Source organism: Nematolebias whitei, chromosome 22 (assembly GCF_014905685.2).
Source record: "Nematolebias whitei isolate Nwh7 chromosome 22, NemWhi1, whole genome shotgun sequence".
NCBI lineage: Eukaryota > Metazoa > Chordata > Actinopteri > Cyprinodontiformes > Rivulidae > Nematolebias > Nematolebias whitei.
The window spans coordinates 16,173,439-16,186,815 of NC_056519.1; the positions used below are offsets into that span (position 1 = coordinate 16,173,439).

A 13,377-nucleotide genomic window follows, 5' to 3' on the forward strand; every position below is an offset into this window, starting at 1 on the left:
TATATAAACTGTCTTACAGTGGTGCTATTTATAAGACTGAGTTTACTGCAGGGTCTCAGAGTGAAGAAGTCTTTTGGATAAAAGATGAAACGTTTCAACAAAAAAGAATGTGTCCAAAGGACCTGACTTAACCTTGCTAGAATGTCTTACACTGTTTTGCTGATGCTTTTTTTTTTAACTTTTAGGCTCATTTGAGTTATGTAGCTATTTACAGTAGGTCTTGTTAAATCATCTCAAAGATGAACACAGATAAAAACAAAATACCTTAATCTGAACAAAACCAAAACAGAAATCATGGTTCAAGTTGTATTACTGGCTTGTTAGATTCCTTTTGTCACTTCTTACAATACATCTTGGCGTGACCTTTAAAGTAGCTTTAAATTCAACCAACAGATTGTCAAGACGAGCTTATTCCAACACATGATCCTCAGTACCGTTAAGGTTTATAATGAATTAAATGAGTTTGAGAAATTAATGCATGCCTTAATTACATTACGTTTGGATTATTACAAAACAATTACATTGAAAACACAAGAAATAGGACCATTTTTCTTCAGAAAGTCCTTTTAACTTTGCAAAGTTCACAAAACCTACTGAGGACAATCTTATTGAAGACAAATAAAGTGAAGTTATTACCGTAGATGTGCTTTAGACCCTGTAATACAATGAGTTCACTCGCAGCCACTACTGTGAGAACATAGTCGTGGTGTGACGACGTATTAAAAGGTCACAACCAGCTTCATCTTCACTAGTGGGAGGAACAACTGGAGCGTTCCTAAATTCTGTCCGAGCCTTTTCTTTCATGAGTCTGATAAGACCCAACGTCTGGCCCAAAACAGAAAGGAACAGCATCCCTGCATTATCAAAACTAAAGAGTCAGGAAGGAGTTTCGCACAAGCATGTGGTCCTAAATATCAGGGTCAACAGCGTTTGTTATAAAACTTTAGTGCTTCATTAGAAAACATACATGAACTATATAAAAAAAAAAGACAACTGGAACACGTTCATGCAACAAAACTTGACGTCCACCTACACAGGAGGGAAAAAGTGCAACTTTCAGTGGCTTCGTGCGCATATATTTAAAAAATAAACAAGTTAAAGTGCACACATAGAGGTACAGGATGACGGTAGGATCGTCACGTTTTCACATTTAAACCCTTTAGTTCACGCCTTTTTAACACTGCAGCCTTGAAATTTCCTGCGGGGCTGCATACGAGGATGAAAATATCCAACTCTAGCTTTCTTGTGCGGTTTACCCAGACGTGCACACAGTTGGACGTCAGAGAAATGTCAGAATGAAACAACGTGTGAACACAGCAGGTATCTCTCTTGAGAATTCAGTCAGCTGCTTCATCCACGTCTTCCACAGGTTCTTATGTCTCCTTCCACACCTTCTCCTCGATGAAGACTAATGATGTCTGTCTGTCTGAAATCCAGGCCGTGCATTTACATAAAACACATAAAAACACAATCTATACTAGCTTTATGGTTTAAAATTACCATAGGACAAAACTGTGATGTATTCTGATGATACTATAAAAAAAGAAAAATCATTACTTTTCATGGTGGAGAGATTATTGTTGCCTGAAGTGTAAAAAGATCATCAGCTGTGTGTGGAGTGTTTATGATGAGAGATGGATGAATTTTATAGTCTGGATGCAAAGAGTCTGTTAGAAAACCTGTCAAGTAGTTTGTGTTTCTTTTATGTGTACGACCAGAGGCAGCTTTTAAACGTGAGCACAGATTCACTCACGCTGCTGGAGTTAAAAAAACGAAAAGCCAAAGATTGAGGAGTCCACCCTGCTCCATACAGACTGATATGTGTGTGCTTTCACCTGCAGACAGCTGTGGTACTTACGCCTACTCTCATAGATAGCCATGGACTTCTCAAATAGCTCATAGGGATCTGGTTTAGCCAAGGCCTCGCAGGCTGAGTCTGGGACCGAGGCCCCGTGAAGATGGTGTGTTGGGAAAGGAGAGCTGTAGGGGGGGACAGGAGCGGACAGGCTGGTCTGAGCGGGGCAGCCCGGGCCCTGCTGGGACTCCCACTGCTCCAGCACCTGCAACGCACATCGGCATCAGGGGGTCAGTACGTCACTTTCCGCCTTTTCCCCAACTCTGATGCTCGACGTTAGCTCGGTTACCATGGTGAAAAGAGTGGAAAAAGTGAAGCAGAGAGATTTGACCGTTCATGAACCTCCGCTGCTTTGAAGAAGCAAGACTCGTCAAGCTTTGAACACTCACACAGCACGAGCTTCAGAACAAAAGCAGCTGATTTATCACTCAGCTTTGACAAAAGCAACAAGTCAATGCCATCGTCAGCAAACGATTCGTGTAGCAGCTTGGTACAATAATGTTAGACCTGTTTTATAAAGCAGTTGCGTTTATAAAACAGTAGGTATAAACCTTCCATGTTCGAAAACTGAGAAACACCGACCCCTGACATTCTTTTTTCACACCGTAAAATCAGCTCAGTCCAGCTTGAAGCTGTGCTGTCAGCCTTGATGTTTAGATGTCATTCTAACATGGCGCAGAAGAAAAGCTTGAATCCAGGTCCTGGAAACCTGCATTAACCACTGCAAACATCTCAATTCACCCCTAAAGGTCCTGTATTCGTGCACTCAGAGGGAGTTATACAATATTTAATGTAATATTTGGCTAACTGGTGTAGAGAGAAAGACATTCATCACTAATCCAAGAGTATAGAAAATGTGCCTTGGCGTTATAAACATTAGTTTTAAATGATTATTTTTCCAAACAGGGTTTGATTTCTGATTTTATTTTTATTTTTTTTAACTCTGACCGGTAGATTCTGATTTCTTGGCATATTCTGGCTTCTCTCTTTGAACGGCACTGCCTGGCTCAAAAAAAAAGTCGCCACCAAAAAAAAGGGTCACACTAATATTTCGTTAGACTACCTTTAGCTTTGATTACGGCATGCAGTCGCTGTGGCATTGTTTCGATAAGCTTCTGCAGTGTTACAAGATCTATTTCCATCCAGTGTTGCATTAATTTTTCACCAAGATCTTGCACTGATGATGGCAGATTCTGACCACTGTGCCAAGCCTTCTCCAACACATCACAAAAGATTCTCAATGGGGTTAAAGTGTGGACTCTGTGGTGGCCACTCCATGTGTGAAAATTATATCTCGTGCTCCCAGAACCACTCTTTCGAGCTCGATGAATCCTGGCATTGTCATCTTGGGATATGCCCGTGCCATCAGGGAAGAAAAAATCCATTGATGAAATAACCTGGTCATTCAGTACATTCAGGTAGTCAGCTGACCTCATTCTTTGAGCACATACTGTTGCTGAACCTAGACCTGACCAACTGCAGCAACCCCAGACCATAGCACTGCCCCCACACGCTTGTACAGTAGGCCCCTTTTTTCCAGCCACATTTTATCCGCGAAGACGATGGGTCCCCACTATCCTTCCAGTTTTTAATAATGCGTTGGACAGTTCTTAACCCAATTTTGGTAGTTTCTGCAATCTCCTTAGATGTTTTCTCTGCTTGATGCCAATGATTTGACCCTTCTCAATCAGACTGACATCTTTTCCACGACCGCACAATGTGTCTTTCAATATGGTTGTTTAAGAAATGCGAAGCAACTCATTGCACCACTTGGTGTTAAATAACTTGTTGCCAGCTGAAAGATAAGCACCCATGCAGTAATTATCCAATAGGAGGCTCGTACCTATTTGCTTGGTTAAATCCAGGTGGCAACTTTTTTTTTGGCCAGGCAGTGTATAATAGTCAGCACACATTTTAGTTTTCATATTTTTGTCTGACTTTAATGTTTGATAGGGTTTATAACACAACATTATGTGAATTACTTTCTCAGTTACTGTATTCTACTACTCAGTGCTCTGAGGTATGTGTACAAATACATTCTAACTGAAAGAGAAATAGACGGAATAATTGCCCAGTCTATTTTAATTGACCAATATTAGCCACTTTAAACAAAATCATCAATTGGCCATACTTGTACATACTTAACCAACATAGATAAAACAATAATGTGTCTTGTAAAGGCTGGTCACAGTTCCAACTAAACTTTAACCCATTAACTAGTACTAGAACAGGGCTAGTCAACTAACTTGCGTAGGGGGCCACAAGTACTGAAAGCCAAGAGCTCAGGGGTTGGACATCCAGCAGTTATTGTCATTAAGTAAGGTTGTTTTATGGCTTAAAATCTAGTTTTATCTAAGAATGAACCCACTGGTGGGCCTAAATGAGCTCACTCGTGGGCTAAATCAGGCCCACGGGCCGCCAGTTGAACAGCCCTGTACTAGGACTTGGAGAACAAGATTTATTTTTGGATATACATCTCAATTGCTGCTCTAGATTGTGAGTAATAATGAAATTTCACTTTGGGGGTCAAGTCAAAGCAGATAAATTTAGCATCATATCTAGAGCTCAACTTCTCTGAGATCCAAAGCTTGACCATTCTGCTGTGATGTGATCATTGCCGTTAGAAGAGCAGAGCTCTAGAAAACCATTAATTCAAGCAAGAAGTTAGTAAAACGATAGTTAAAATGGGAGAAAAGTGGTGTACAAGAGTATAAAGTTTTGAGGTGGATTTAAAAACATACAGAAAATGCTCAGAGTTGCGGCAGCAATGGTTTTGATAACAGTCTTTGATTCGTCTGATAAGCCACGGACATGAAGCTGAGACGACGCTTCGATAAGCGTCAGAGGTGATCTGGAGGGAGCAGGAAGCTTCCTGAAAGTGAGACGGTGAGTCTGGCTGCATATGCCACAAGTTTATTGCAGAGGTGTACGGGACATCGGGTTCAAGACGTACTAAGAATAAAAATAGGCCTCGGGGAAGCTGTGAATAAAGTGTCCCCATCCTTTGTGCTTTCAGATGTGTCTGCCACTGATGTGAAGCATCCTGATTTCTCTTCTTTCTAGGCTTTGCAGACCGTTGGTCAGGATAAAAGCGTTGCCTTTTTCCAGACGGCATCAATCAATACAACCACCTTTTATGCAGCGCTGAGTAGCTGTTACTTCACTGACTGGATGAGCTGCGAGCTGAGACTCTGCTGCACTGCAAGTCTGCATTAGGTGATTCCCTGCTCTTACACGGTTAGATGAATCACTCCATATTTCATTCTTTGAGCCGTGGAAGCCTTCCCGTAATAAATGACGCCTAATTAAGCAGGCTGAACGCTGGTGTGTGTCTGTGTGTGGCAGGATATGACATCTGGGCGGTTAAGAAACGAAGACGAGGAGACAAAACAAGAGATGCTCTGCACTCCGAGTGAAGTTTGAGTCATTATGTCAGATGGATGTGAGAGGTATAGAGGAAAGACACACGATGAAGGGATTTTAGGAACTCTTGTTAGTTTGGCCCTGGAATGGGGGACTAAATGATCCAGGTTCACAGACTGGTCACAGCAGTGTTGGCAGGATACCAGGGCATGAAATGTAGTATACGCACACGTTCGCTCTCCGTGAGACAAAGAACGATGGTCTGGAGCAGCCGTGTGAAGGCGTGTGAGCGTAACAAACACATCTGAAGGGCAGAAGTGCATTTGATCTAAGAGGGTTATCTGGATGGAGTTGTTTGTGACATTAGGGGCAGAAAACGATATTAAAGCTAAAGAATGATGTAAGGCGACACATGAAGAATTGAGCTTTTATGGGGAAAAAAATTGGAATACAGATAAGCCAAATTACAAATCAGCAAATGAATGATTTAAAAGTGCAGAAGAGCTTTTTGTAAAAACAGAAATGTTATGAAATGAAGATAAATGAAAGATAAAAACCTGGGCCGCGCCAAAGCAGACTGATCACAGATGGATAAGCAGCACTGTAGCTGTAATAGAATAATGGAGATTCCCTAATGGGGCTGAGTCAGGCTGTGAATCAAGCCTGACTCGCAGAATCAAAGTGTATTAATGCCGTAAGAGAAACGCTTGGACTTTGTGCCCTCTCGTAACAATAAAGAAGTCTGAGCATGGAAAACCAGCTGTTGTAAAAGCAGCAGACATAAAGCAGGTCAACTGTAGCGTTAGTGTGGCAGAAAAACAAGTGTAGAAAAGTTTTTATTTTATGTTTGCATTTTTACAAAGGAGTTAGAAAGCCACACGCAGTTTGCACACAACAGCCAAGGCACTAAAGTCAAGACGTCAAAGCAGAACTGGGGATAATCCTGTTTTTTTGAGGCTGATGGATGTTACCTGCTTTGGAGTCTTCCAGGGTGAAAAGTGACCTGTAATGTTGAGAAAACAAAACATGCTTTAGACAAAAAAAAAATGGAATGAAAAGATCAGAATGGTACATAAAACAAAGTGATCATGATAATGTGACAGTAGATGGGCTGTGGATGTGGATGGTAGAACAAAAAATAGAGGATCTGGAAAATAAAAGACCAATTATGGCAAAATATGTTAATGACGCTTTGTGAGTGAGAGGGAGATTAATGTAAAACTAGAAAAATTGCATTTCCTACAAAAATGCAGTGCGAATACTTAGTGAAGAACTTGCTAAGAAACAGCTAAAATTAGCTAAAAAATGCTATAATGTAGCTGAAGTGGAAGAACAAGCCTAACTTAGCAGATGCAGAAAGAACACATATTTGCTGAATTAGGTTTAAATAATACACTGTATGACGTATTGTTTTTATACTACTAGTGCTTAGCATATTTTTAGTTAATGTTTTTCTTAGTTCATATCTTAGATCTTATTACAGTTTTTCTTCTACATGGGACCCTGGGACTGGGACCCTGTGTACACAATTTTGTTCCACCACATGCACATGTGGTGCATATGACAAATAAAGAATCTTTGACTTTGAAATAAGCAGAAAGGAGTACAAAAAATAGGAAATTAGCTAAAAAAGCTGAAATTAGCAACAAAAAAATGGCTGAAAAGAAGCAGAAAGGCAGAAAAAAGCTCAGAAGGAAGTGTGAAGCGCTGAAATGAGATGGAAAAAAAAAGTGGAATTAGTTGAAAAAGTTAAAATTAGCATAAAACAGCTAGAACTAGCATAACTAAGATAAAAGGAGCATGAGCTGAAATTAGCAGAAATAAGTTAATTAGTCTGAAAGTAGCAGAAATTACCACAAAAAAATTAAATTTACCTAAAAACAGCTGAAACTAGTTTAAAAAAATGCTAAAAATGTAACTGAAAAGGTAAAACAAGCTTAAATTAGCAGAAGAAAGCATAAAACACGTTTGCCCAGTTAGATTGAAAGAAGCAGAAATGAGCACAGAAAAGTTGAAACTATCTGAAAAAAAGCTGAAATTAGCAAAAAACAAAACAGCTAAAAAGTAGATAAAAAGCCAAAAGAAGCTTCAATTACTAGAAGGAAGGTAAGAGAGCACAATTTTGCCCATTTAGGCTGAAAAAAGTTTAAATGAGTGCAAAAAATGCAGAATTAGTTGAAAAACGCTAAAATTAGCATAAACCAGCTCAAAAGTAGCTTAAAAGCCAAAAGAAGCTTAAATTACCAGGAGGAAGTGAAGAGAGCATGATTTTGCCCAGTTAGGTTGAAAAAAGTTGAAACGAGTGCAAAAAATGCAGAATTAGTTGAAATAGCTAAAATTGGCATAAAAACAACTAAACAGTAGCTGAAATAACTGAAACTAGCATACATAAGCTGAAAGAAGCACAACAAGCTGAAATAAGCAGAAAGCCGTTAGAAGAAGCATAAAAATGTTCTAGTTAGAAGAAAGCATCTGAAAGAAGCACAAAACAGCTGAAAAAAAAACAGCTGAAATGAGCTAAATGTAGCTGAAAATGTTTAAATTTGCATAAGGAAGCTGAAAGAAACTGAACCAGAACAAAATGTGAAAGGAGCAGTAAAAGGTTGTAAACAGATCTAAAGATTTGAAAGATGTAAAATGAGCTCAGTTCATTTTCTATGAGGAAAAAAATGTCAGAAAAGGCTAAATATTTCAAAAAGCCAAAGTTGCGCCAATACCAAAAGTCATAGCAGGAAAGAAAGAGCTGAATGTTTTGATGTATGATTTGTTGAAATAACCTCAAAACTGCGGGACGAGAATCGCGCAGAAAAGCGTACGGAAGAAAACTGGATCACAATAGTGTGAGTGAACGCTTCATAAACATTCACACTATGAAACAGAAATGCTGTTGGAGTTAATACATACAAACACATCCAGGAAGCTACGGCTTGGAGCAAGAGCAGTCATCTGCCTTTTGGAAGGGCGGTGGTTCAATCCCAGCTTCTCTGAACCAAATGTCAAAGTGTCTTTGGGCGAGACGCCAAACTTCAAGCTGTCCCTAAACTGTGACTCCATGTGTGAATGAGTGAATGTGACTGAAGTGGTCAAATTCTGAAAAGAGCTATAAAATGCAGACCATTTCCTATGATTACACCCACAAGATGTAATGTTTAATTAAATAAAATGACTGAACTAAAAATAAACATTACCTAACAGATTCAAAAACTGACAGGATATTTATGTTATTACACTTAATTTATGGTAGTCTCTCACAGCTGACATTGTTGAGTGTGTGCCGGCTTCTTGCATTGCGTTGGTTGCAGCAATTTTATTCTATAAATGTTAAAAATCCATTGTCCAGTTTTAAGACTGGGCTGAAGATTTCCTTTTTGATAAATCCTATAGTTAGTCGGCTTGGTTTTCTGACCTATTCCTTATCCTATGCTTCTATAACCTTAGACTACTGGAGGACAAATTGCCCTCATTTCATCAAACAAATAGTTACAAATAAATGAATAGTTTGCGTTTGTAATTATTCTTTCCTAACAAGTGATTTCTGTCTTTTCTACTAGATAATGACCTGATGGACTCCGTCCTGGCCGTTGTGTGTTCGTTTCTCCTTCCTGTCCTCTCGGACCCGGCTGGTCGGGGCGGATGGCTTCTTGTCCTGAGCCTGGTTTTGATAGAGGTTTCTTCTGGTTACGAGGGAGTTTTTCCTTTCCACTGTTGCATCTGTGCTCGCTTAGGACGGGAGAATGCAACAAAGTGAAAACTTGAAGCAATTTGCTGGCTCCTTAGATAAATATTATTAACTGATTTTTTATGTATGTGAATGTTTCTGTTCAGTGCCCTGAGACAACTTCTGTTGTGATTTGGTGCTATATAAATAAACTGAATTGAATTGAAAATGCTGTTATGCTCAGTCTCATGCAATGTAATCCTCAGTTTTTATTTTGGCTTTGGTGTTTTACGAACACATTTTTTGTTACTTCTTGTTTTTTACTGCTATTTTGAGTATCGGTTTTGTTGTAGGGCTCAGCGTGTACATGTACAACTCAAGTCATACACCTCAGACATCAGCTCTCTGTTCAACTGTTTTGATTTTTTATTGGTCAACGTCACCAAAAAGAACATTCATGAATCAATCATTGATCCCTCAAAACCCCTAGAAATAAAAAAGGGGCTGTAGGTAAATGCTCCAGCTTTCACTTAAGTGGCTTGGGTTTGTTATACAGCGCAGTGAGGTAAAAGGTTACACCTTCTCCTTTTTCTTTCCAATCCATCTTGTGATGACCTTTCAAAAGGCAATCCACACATTTCTGCTGTTTACAGCATTGTTCAGGCGCAACAACCACAAATCCATCTGACCATGGAAAAAACAATCTGTAAAAAGCACAATAGCAACAACAAAAAAAAAAAAAATCAACTTGTATTGTTTAAATTCACACCATAAACACATTTTGTTTCGTTCGATTCACACGATAATGCAACTAAAAATATACTCGGCCTTCTAGGATTAAATCGTCTTTTTTAGTCTTCAATGCGCCGCAGAAGTCTCCCCTTTAGAAAACCACCAGCATATGCAAATAGAAGAATCAAATTATGGGACGCCTGCTGGAATTAAGCACCAGCCTTCCCATTCTCATCCTGGCCAGACTCCAAGAACTCTGTGAAAAGGCTCGTCCCGCTGAAACACCAGTGGAACCACGACGGCATGGAAATGAACAAAAGCTACATTTTACCATCAGGATTTCTTAGTAAGAAAAAAGCCAAAAACAACGAGTTACAAGCGTGTGTTAAAAACTCCATTTTATTTTTTTCAGTGCACACTTGTGCTTTATTAGCCCAGGATGACAAAGAATGATATCTGCAAGAGAATATTTTAGCTAGTCCTTCCCTGAGGATCAATAAAAAACTTTTTCCATCGTTTGAGTTGGTGTGAAGGACAGAGAGAGAGCAGCAGCAAAGTTCTCTTTGTTGGAGACGGAAGAGAGTGGCGCCACTGACCGAGGACATCCAGGGGGTGAAGTCGTTGTTAACTCAGGCAGAGCAGACATTTGGCTGGGTGTCACAGTGTCCCCCCTTGAGGTGGAGAGTCAGGGAGAAAGAGGGAGGCTAAACGAGTTGTCCGTGGTGCTGAGAGCTTCCAAACGCTCATCAGACCTGTCAGTTCGGCTGTAGGGAGCTGCGTCACAGTCCAACTCACACTTACATTTTTAGGCAACTGAAGCCCCGTCCTCCTCAGAGTGTCTCAAATCTCAAATTCATATAAAATCAGTGTAACTGAGGAACTTTTCACTACGTCTCTACTACTATGGTAAGTGTTAACTGTGAGCTTCTCACCTTAAGATTAATAAAACTTCAATACTGTACAGAAATATACTCAAAAAACTTCCCCAGTCTTGCATAGGAAATATGTACACATAGAGTTGTGGGTCAGACTTTTAATTTTATTGCTTTATAAGGTTTTTACCTGTGTGTCTGTCTGTTAGCTGAACAGACTTTAATAAAACCTTTATAAAATGATCATGTGATGTACCTCTACAGTTTATCAACACTTGCTCTTGTCAAGGGCGGACGCATTCTCCTCCTCTCCCTCTCCGCTTTACTTTGCCCTGTACTGTCTGTGAAACTGCTTTAGAGCCTCTCTTCTACAAATCTTCCAAATCATAATTCTGCTATAGATTTGGTCAGTTGGTCCCTCAACGCAATTGATAACATTTCTTCAAAGAGAAGACAGGCTTTAGGTGAGCCGAATTGCCCAGCTGGCCCTCACGCAGCTGGATACCTCATCGACTTGGAAGACTTGATGTGTCTATTGCTGCTGTCATTTGTGGATTTCAAGCACACATATATAATTGGACAATTAATTTATGACAACTGGTTTCCTGCTTTTTGGATTCGGCTTGTTCCTGGTTTACCAACAAACAAGAAAGTCGTCGGCAGCAAATTTGGACCTGGTCAGGCTGCCTGCCTTATGATGGCTTGGTTCTTGCCTCGAGCACCCAGACTCAAATGCTTTCGGCAGGATGGATCAGATGTCGAGTATTACTCTCAGGCATGGTCCATTAATGTGGCCATTTAATTTGGAGTTTCGGAACTGAGTGGACCGACACAGACTCAAGGTAGATGTCATTAAAGTTCTGTCTGTCCCCAAAACAATTGTGTTTATCTGAATTTGGCTCCCTGACTGGCCTTGACAATCCATTTTATCTTAATTCTCCTAGAAGTTTTGTAAACCTTTTATGCTCTGCCCCTCCCCCCTCCCAGCCAGGAAGTCTACGGACCAATCAGAGGGGCCCAGACTCTTTGGATTCTGACGTCGCCCTTGGCCGTCCTCAGCATTGTATGGATCTCTCCAGAGGGAACTATTTGAACTGAGTGATTTTATTTGAACTCTGCAGTGCCTCTGTTGTCTCTGGACATGCTCACCCCCCTTGCGTCCCCACTCCCAACCCGGAGTGGAATGTCTGCGTCAGTATGTGCTTGTTGTGCAAGGTTTTATTTTCATCATCATGCTGTTCACCTTCAGCCAAAGATTAAAAGCAGGTTAGGAATTATTTTGTCTCCAAACCCTATGTGTCATTTTCACCACTTTTTATTGTCTGTCCAAACAGGTCTCACTTGTAAATGAGTCTTCGAGGCTCAATGTGACTTATCTGTTTAAATAAAGGTTGAATGAATGAACCTCTATAGTTTACGAACTTCTGGAGCCAGTCCAATTCAAGATGGCCATCACTACTAATCAATTTAATCCAACTATATGGCTATAACTCAGTCAACTTTACAAGTATTGAGCTAAAATTTGGTGTGGTAGTAGCTGAGAATCATTCACAACCAACAGTCTGAGCATGAATCTTATATCACACAATATTACACGAAATGTTATTTTTAGTTTGACCAAAACAGACAACTCCACCATCAGTTTTCAACATCTGATCTTAGTTTTAAATACAGGAATGAAAGGTGTGGGGAGGAAATATGCATTTTTTAAAGGAATGGTAGTTCTTTAATATAAAAAAAGCCTACAATTTATAAATCCAGATACAGAGACAAAAAAGGACAGAGAAAATCTAAAGCTGAATTTTGAAAGACCTCATCAAATATTTCCTCCACAGCTTCAGAGCTGAGCGTGAAAGTGTCTTTGAGCTTCACACGACAACCTGAGCTGAAAACTGATTCTTTCCACGTCTAATGAAATCCACAGTTTGTGCAAAGAAACATCATTTACAAGCTGCTTGGTTGAAAAAGCGCGATACGAAAGTTTCAAACATGATTTATTTAACCACACTTATGCGATTAGTGCATGTTATCCTAATAAACAGGAGTGCCTGATCTGTTTAAAAGGAGACTAACTTTCCTCCTTTTACATACAGATGTTAGGCACAACTTTTACTCTATGATCTAATTTTAATGCATAACGCTAACCACCATCAGCTTTGTTTAAAGCTTTTATACATATTCTATCTTTCTTTTGGGCGCAGCACCCCCTGCTTGTCTTCCCTGGGCAGATTAGAGTGAATATTGATCCCTGGCATGCCCCCACTCTTTTGTTTTCAAACTTGCGGGAGAGATCTGCATGTGTGAACAAAGCTGACAGTCTGTGATCTACTGGCAGAGAGCCGAACTCATCACTCACACGCTCCTTCCTCCTCTTCACTTATTCCTTTTTGTTTCCAACCATGTTGTGCACAGAGGATGAATCACTGTCTCGTTACACCCCGAATCCCCGACGTGTTGGAGGAGACTCGGTGAGTCACAAAGTCCCTTTCTCCGTACAGGACAGACCTTCACAAAGAGGGAGGCCAGGTGAACAGTCACCCGTGCGAGGGTGAGAAACGAAGCTCAGGGACGAGTGTGATTAAGATGAGGTGCATGCAAGTCGTAAGGCTCAGCGTTCATGCAACTGTGTGGGCCCTCGGCAGCAGGTAAGAAGGTGTCACGTTAGTGGAAGCTAAATGAATGAGCATGCAGGGGTGGGAGCTGCAGCTGCTCACTGCAGCCCTGCATCTCCTGCAGCTGCAGTGAGGACAGTTAATGGTCTTTGTGGCCACTAATGAGGCAGTCTGCCACGCACACGCTCACACAGGCACAATAATTACTTCTAATGACAGAAAAAGTGCCCATTTATTAGGAGGAAAGAGCTACAGAGTCACACTAAAGTTTTAGGGGTGGCTAAA

At 40.4% G+C, this 13,377-nt stretch overlaps 1 protein-coding gene across 1 annotated transcript in view; it reads right to left on the reverse strand.

Moving 5' to 3' along the window:
- The window catches only part of magi2a (membrane associated guanylate kinase, WW and PDZ domain containing 2a), a 326,057-nt gene that overhangs the window by 27,201 nt on the left and 285,479 nt on the right, over positions 1–13,377 (reverse strand). Inside the window, exons 11-12 of the mRNA XM_037695758.1 lie at positions 6,190–6,221; positions 1,859–2,060 (exon numbers count right to left, since the gene is read on the reverse strand). Coding sequence (XP_037551686.1) covers positions 1,859–2,060; positions 6,190–6,221 — 234 coding nt within the window. The remainder of the gene's footprint in view (positions 1–1,858; positions 2,061–6,189; positions 6,222–13,377) is intronic.